At 67.1% G+C, this 7,098-nt stretch overlaps 1 protein-coding gene across 1 annotated transcript; it reads left to right on the top strand.

Moving 5' to 3' along the window:
- Window positions 1–1,663: 1,663 nt before the first annotated feature.
- On the top strand, window positions 1,664–7,039 carry CAPG (capping actin protein, gelsolin like). The gene is made up of 10 exons (XM_075175033.1): window positions 1,664–1,760; window positions 2,734–2,813; window positions 2,881–3,053; window positions 3,128–3,282; window positions 3,993–4,160; window positions 4,809–4,958; window positions 5,059–5,151; window positions 5,503–5,635; window positions 5,712–5,800; window positions 5,893–7,039. Exons 2-10 carry the CDS (start codon window positions 2,791–2,793, stop codon window positions 5,956–5,958), a joined length of 1,050 nt encoding a protein of 349 aa, XP_075031134.1. The 5' UTR covers window positions 1,664–1,760; window positions 2,734–2,790; the 3' UTR covers window positions 5,959–7,039.
- Window positions 7,040–7,098: the final 59 nt, after the last annotated feature.

The following is a 7,098-nucleotide window of genomic DNA, read 5'->3' as shown; positions in this document are numbered from 1 at the left end:
CGCACAACACGCGGGAGCCCCACCAGCGCACAGAGCAGCACGCTGACGCGTTGCCCACGCACCGCACATGCGTCCCTGCACACGCGTGGGCGACTGCCCACGGGCTCCCTGCACACGCACTGCAAACGGAGCACGCAGAACGCGCTGCATGCAAGCAGGTACCACGCACACGGACCATGCATCGCACGTGGGACGCAGCGCACACGCGCTGCACACGCAGTCCATGCACACGCGTGACGCCCCTCCCCCGACTGCCCCCCGCCCACCCCGTTCCCCGGGAAGGGGGGGCAGGATGGGGTGCGCGGCCCCTCCAGCCCCCCCCGGGTGCCACCCGAAGCGCGAAGGGGGTGCGGTGGGTGCCCCCCACCCGCCCCGGCCCCGCAGGCTCCCCGGGCCGTGCGGTGGCCGTGGGGCCACGTGGCGGGCTCAGGCCGCCCACACTCGTCCCACGCGTGGCCCCCCCGGCCGTGAGTCACTTCCCAGCAATGCTGCGGCTGGGGCCTGCGGGGAGATGGGCGGGGAGGCCCCCGCCCTGCGCCTCCCAGTGCCTCCCAGTGCAGCTCCCAGTGCCTCCCAGTGAGCCTCTGCTGCAGCCCCACTGCACCCATGCAGCACCCAGTAGTGCCCCCCGCTTCCAGCTCTGCTCCCAGTACAGCCTCCCCGACCCGTTACGGCTCCCCCAGTTCAGCCCCCGCCAGTACAGCCCCCCCCCAGTACAGCCCCACCATTCCCAGTACAGCAACCCAGTAGAAACCCCTCCCAGCGCAGCCCCACCAGTACAGCTCCCAGTATACCCCGCGCACCCAGTACAGCCCCCCCAGTACAGTCCCCACCCACTACAGTCCCACAGTACAACCCCCTCCCAGTACAGCCCCACCGGTACAGCTCCCAGTACACCCCTTCCACTTCAGCCCCTCCCCCGTATAGCCCTCCCAATTCAGCTCCCAGTATAGTCCCCCTTCCCAGTACAGCCTCCCCCCAGTAGACCCCCCCTGGCAGGGCAGAGAGCTGGGACCCCCCCCCCGGGGGGGTGGCCCACGGGTGGCACCCGGTCCCCTTGGTGACAATGGGTCCCAACAGGCTGGGGGGTGCCGGGAGGGCGGGGGTCCCAGCGGGGTGGGGCCCGCTCTCATCAGGGTGGAGGGGTCCCATGAGGGTGGGAGGGTTCCAGCGGGGTGGGGGGCCCCAGGAGTGTAGAAGGGTCCCAGGAGGGTGGGGACAGCAGGCGGGGTGGGGGTCCCAGCGGGGGGGGGGGGGGGGGGGGAGTGGTCCAGGAGGGTGGGGATCCCAGCGGTGGGGGGGGGGGGGGGGGGGTGTCCCATGAGGGTGGGGGTCCCAGCAGAGTGGAGGGGTCCCATGAGGGCGTGGGGGTCCCAGCAAGGTGGGGGGGTCCCAGTGGGGGGGGGGGATCCCAGGAGGGTGGGATGGTCCCAGCAGTGGGGGGGGGATCCGAGGAGGTTGGGGGGGTCCCAGTGGGGAGGGGGAGTCCAGTGGGGTGGGGGGGTCCCAGTAGAGTGGAGGTCCCAGGGCTCGGTGCCCCCCATCCCTACTGTGAAGGTCCCCACTCGAGGCCACGTGCCCCCCCCGGGGGAGCCCACGCGGGGCCAGGACCGTCCCCCCCCCCCCCCGTCCCCACCCTTTCCTGCTGCCTGAGTCACGGCCGCCGCCTTCCGGGTGTTCCGCGGCTGTTGGGGCGTCCGTCTGTCCTGCCGCGGCCCGCTGCCGTCTGCCTGAGCGAGGGGCTGTCCGACTTTTGGGGTGTCCGTCTGTCTGTCTGTGTGGTTGTCTGTCCATTGGGGGGAGGGGGGGATCTGTTGGGGTGTCCATCTGTCCGTGCAGGTGTCTGTTTGTCTCTCGGGGTGTTCTTCACGGTGTCTGTCTGTCCATCGCAGGGTGTGTGCCTCTGGGGGGTATCCATCTGTCTGTCCCGGGGGCTTCCCACCCACTCGGCTGTGTCTGTCTGTCTGCCAGGGCGTCTATCTGTCCTTCCAGGTGTTCACCTACCCATTGGGGTGCCTGTGTGTCTGTAGGGGTGTCCGTCTGTCCTTCCGTCCGTCTGTCCGTCGGGGTACATCTGGCCATTGGGGTGTCTGTCTGTCTTCCTGGGTGTCCATTTATTGGGGTGTCTGTCTGTCCATGGGGGTGTCCATCTATCCATAGGGTCGTCCATCTGTATGTAGGGGTGTCTGTCCATCCTTCTGGGTGTCCATCTGTCCATTGGGGCGTCCATCTACCTGTCAGGGTGTCCACCTGTCCTTCTGGGTGTCTGTCTGTCCTTCTGGGTGTCCATCTGTCCATTGGGGGGTCCATCTGTCTATTGGGGGGTCCACCTGTCCTTCTGGGGTATCCACCTGTCCTTCTGGGTGTCTGCTGGGGTGTCTGTCTGTCCTTCTGGGTGTCCATCTGTCCATTGGGGGGTCCACCTGTCCTTCTGGGTGTCTGCTGGGGTGTCTGTCTGTCCTTCTGGGTGTCCATCTGTCCATTGGGGGGTCCACCTGTCCTTCTGGGGTGTCCACCTGTCCTTCTGGGTGTCTGCTGGGGTGTCTGTCTGTCCTTCTGGGTGTCCATCTGTCCATTGGGGGGGTCCATCTGTCCACTGGGGTGTCCACCTGTCCTTCTGGGTGTCTGCTGGGGCATCTGTCTGTCCATCTGTCCGTCGGGGCACCCATCTCCCTATTGGGGTGTTCTTGCCCTCCTGGCTCTCACCATCTCATGGTGTCCCTCCATCCACAGGTCCATCCATCCATCCCTCCGCTCCACCACTCCACCCGTGACCACCTCCCTGACGCCATGTACACCGCGCTCCCCAAAAGGTACCACCCCCCTCCCCACCTCCCCCCCCCATCCCTCCCCCAGCTCACGCCGCCCCTCGCCCCGCAGCGGTTCCCCCTTCGGCCCCGCCGCCGCCCGCCCGGGGCTGCACATCTGGCGGGTGGAGAAGCTGCGACCGGTGGAGGTCCCCGAGGCGACGTGGGGCGTCTTCTTCTCGGGGGACGCCTACCTGGTGCTGCACAACGGGCCGGACGAGCGAGCCCACCTCCACCTCTGGATGGGTGAGCCCCGGGGTGGGTGGGTGGGTGGGGGGTGGCGGTGGGACCGGGGGGCTCAGCGCTGGCTGCCGCCGCAGGCCGGGATTCCTCGCGGGACGAGCAGGGTGCGTGCGCCCTCCTCTCCACCCAGCTGAACGCGCTGCTGGGCGAGCGCCCCGTGACACACCGCGAGGTGCAGGGCAACGAGTCCGACGTCTTCATGGAGTACTTCCCCCGCGGCGTCACCTACCAGGTATGGGTGCTGAGCACCCCTGCTGGGTGCTCCCAGCGCTCAGCATCCCCACTGAGCGCTCAGCATCCTGACCAGGCTCTCAGCATCCCGGATGGGTGCTCAGCATCCCTACTAGGTGCTCAGCATCACCACTGATCTCTCAGCACCTTCACCACCTTGTTTATTCCCCACTGACCACATGGGACCTCCTCTGGGTGCTGAGCATCCCGAGTAGGTGCTCAACCTCCCTGGTGGGTGCTCAGCATCCCCTCTGGGGGGGGATGGGTGCTCAGCATCCTTGCTGGGCGCTCAACACCTCTACCATGTGCTCAGCATCCTCTGGGGGGGCTCAGCCTCCCTGATGGGTGCTGAGCATTCCTGATGGGTGCTGAGCATCCTTGCTGGGCGCTCAACACCTCTTACCATGTGCTCAGCATCCTCTGGGGGGGTTCAGCCTCCCTGATGGGTGCTGAGCATTCCTGATGGGTGCTGAGCATCCTTGCTGGGCGCTCAACACCTCTACCATGTGCTCAGCATCCCCTCCGGGTGCTCAGTATCTCTGCTGGGTGCTCAGCCTCCCTGGTGGATGCTCAGCGTCCCCTCCGGGTGCTCAGCATCCCTGATGGGTGCTTGTCACCCCCTTTGGGTGCTGGGCACCCTCACTGAGCACTCAGCACCCCCATTGGGTGCTGGGCACCACCACCGGGCTCTCAGCACCCCTGTGCCGGCAGGAGGGTGGCGTGGACTCGGCGTTCAAGCCCACCCGCCCCGGCGCCGGCGCCGGCCCCGTGCGCAAACTCTACCAGGTGAAGGGCAAGAAGAACATCCGGGCCAGCGAGCGGGGCCTGAGCTGGGCCAGCTTCAACACCGGCGACTGCTTCATCCTCGACCTGGGCGAGGTGGGTTGGGGGCCACCACGGTGGCCCGGAGGAGGTGGGATGGCTCTGTCACCACCGTCCCTCTCCATGTCCCCCAGAGCCTTCTCGCCTGGTGCGGGGCGAAGCGCAACGTGTCCTTCTGGTGGTCCATCCCTTGGGGCGTCTGGTTGTCAAAGCGTCTGTCCGTCCGTAGGGTCTGCCTGGTTTTCTGGGTGTCGGTCTGCTGGGATGTCTGTCTGTCCTTCTGAGTGTCATCTGTCCTTCCAGGTGTCCATCTGTCCATCTGTTGAGGCATCTGTCTGTCCATAGGGGTGTCTGTCTGTCCTTGGAGATGTCTGTCTCTTGGGGGAGCCGTCAATCAGTAGGGGTGACTCCCTTTCCATAGGTGTGTTTGATTGTTGGGGTATCTGTCTGTCCATCTGGGTGTCCATCCATCCATTGGGGCATCCATTTGTCCACCTGGGTGTCTGTCTGTCCACCTGGGTGTCCATCTCTTGGGGTGTCCATCTGTTAGCTTGTCCATTTGCCCGACGGGGCATGTCCCTGGGCCAGCTTTAACTCCACTGACTGCTTCATCCTCAACCTTGGGTGAGATGGGTTGGGGGCCACCATGGTGGCCCAGGGGAGGTGGGATGGCTCTGTCACCCCTGTCCCTCTCTGTCTCCCCAGACCCTCTTCGTCTGGTGCGGGGCCAGGTGCAACGTGCTGGAGCGCAGCAGGGCGCAGGAGCTGGCCGCAGCCATCCGGGACGGCGAGCGGGGCGGCAAAGCTCGCCTGGAGATCGTGGCGGACGGCGAGGAGCCACCTGAGATGCTCCAGGTGCGCAGGGGCCCCGACGTCCTCACTGGGAGGAGACGGGGGGGACCCGAGCGTCCCCGGGGGGTGGCTCTGTGATACCCCCTGTCTCTTCCCCCGGCAGGTGCTGGGCCCCAAGCCCACCTTGCAGGAGGGCAGCCCCGAGGAGGACGTCGTGGCCGATCAGACCAACGCGGGGGCAGCCGTCCTCTACAAGGCAAGGTCACCTTGGGACACCACGGTGGCCCCAAGGCTGGGCATAGCTGAGTGCCACCACGGTGGTCCTGGGGCTGGGCGTGGCTGGGGGATGCTGTGGTAGCCCCAGCAGGGGACATGGAGCTGGGCATGGCTGGGGACACTGTGGTGGCCCTAGGAGCTGGGCATGGTCAGGGGACACTATGGTGGCCCTGGGGGGTATATGGGGCTGGGCATGGCCAGGGGACACCACGGTGGCCCTGGGGCAGGGCGCAGATGGGGAATGCTGCAGTGGCTGCGTGGGGGGACACGGGGCTGGGCACAGGCGAGGGACCCCAGGGTGGCCCTGCGGTGACGTCCCGGCTGCGGGCAGGTGTCGGATGCGACGGGGCACATGGACCTGAGCCAGGTGGCCGCCAGCAGCCCCTTCAGCCAGAGCCTGCTCTGCTCCGACGACTGCTTCGTGCTGGACAACGGCGCCGGCGGGAAGGTCTACGTCTGGAAAGGTGCCCGGGGAGGGGGACGGGGGGGACGCGGGGACAGGGGCCGCCCCCGGCGCGGCTCTGACGTCCCCATCCGCAGGGCGCAAGGCCAACGAGCAGGAGCGCCAGGCGGCCCTGAAAGTGGCTGAGGAGGTCATCGCCCGCATGGGCCACTCGCCCCGGACACAGGTGGGTGCAGGCGGCGAGGGGTGCCCGGGGGCTGGCGCGGGCGACGTCACCCCGTCCCTGTCCCCGTCCCCTCCCCGTCCCTGTCCCGGCAGGTGGAAATCCTGCCCCAGGGCCGCGAGACGCCCCTCTTCAAGCAGTTCTTCACCAGCTGGAAGTGAGGGAGCGGGTGCCCACGGGGCCAGTACCCGGCCCGGGGCGTCACCAGGCTTGTGCCGGCTGTGCCAGCTCCCTGCCGATGCCTGCGCCCTGCTCAGCTGTCCCCGGGACCGTGCCATCCCCATCCCATCCCCGTGCCATCCCCATCCCCATCCCATCCCCATGCCATCCCCGTGCCGTCCCCATCCCATCCCCGTGCCATCCCCGTGCCGTCCCCATCCCATCCCCGTGCCATCCCCGTGCCATCCCCATCCCCATCCCCATCCCATCCCTGTGCCATCCCCGTGCCATCCCCATCCCCATCCCCATCCCATCCCCGTGCCATCCCCGTGCCATCCCCATCCCCATCCCATCCCCGTGCCATCCCCATCCCATCCCCGTGCCTTTGCCCATCCCATCCCCGTGTCATTCTCATCCCTGTGCCATCCCCAAGCCCATGCCACCCCTGTGGCTTTGCCCACTCCGTGCCCATGCCATCCCCATTCCTGTGCCATCCCCATGCCATCCCTATCCCCGTGCCATCCCCGTGCCTTTGCCCATCCCCTCCCCATGTCATTCTTGTCCCTGTGCCATCCCCATCCCGTGCCATCCCCATTCCCATGCCACCCCTGTGCCTTTGCCCACCCCGTGCCCATGTCATTCCCATCCCTTTGCCATCCTTGTGCCCATGCCATCTCCATCCCCATGCCATCTCCACCCCCATGCCCATGCCATCCCATTCCCGTGCCATCCCCATATCCATGCCTTCCCCAAGCCTGTGCCATCCCTGTGCCTTGCCCACTCCATGCCCATTTCACTCCCATCCCCTTGCCATCCTCATGTCCTGCCATCCTCAACCCCATCCCCAAGACTGTGCCATCCCCCCATCCATGCCATCCCCCTGCCTTTGCCCACCCCATGCCCACGTCATTCCCATCCCCAAGCCCGTGCCATGCCCACGCTAACTCTGTGCCAACACCGTCTCCCACCCTCACTGCTGCCGTACCTCTGCCATCTTCACGCCCTCACCACCTTTCTGCTCGTGGCAACGCCACCCCCATGCCCACGCTGCGCCCCCTCTGTGCCCCACCATCTCCGTGCCCACGCCATGCCCGTGCTGTCCCCGTGCCCACATCACCTTCTTGCGCACGCCATGCCCGTGC

The sequence above is a fragment of the Calonectris borealis genome, chromosome 27 (genome assembly GCF_964195595.1).
Source record: "Calonectris borealis chromosome 27, bCalBor7.hap1.2, whole genome shotgun sequence".
In the NCBI taxonomy this organism is placed as follows: domain Eukaryota; kingdom Metazoa; phylum Chordata; class Aves; order Procellariiformes; family Procellariidae; genus Calonectris; species Calonectris borealis.
This window is presented reverse-complemented; position numbering and strand designations above follow the sequence as displayed.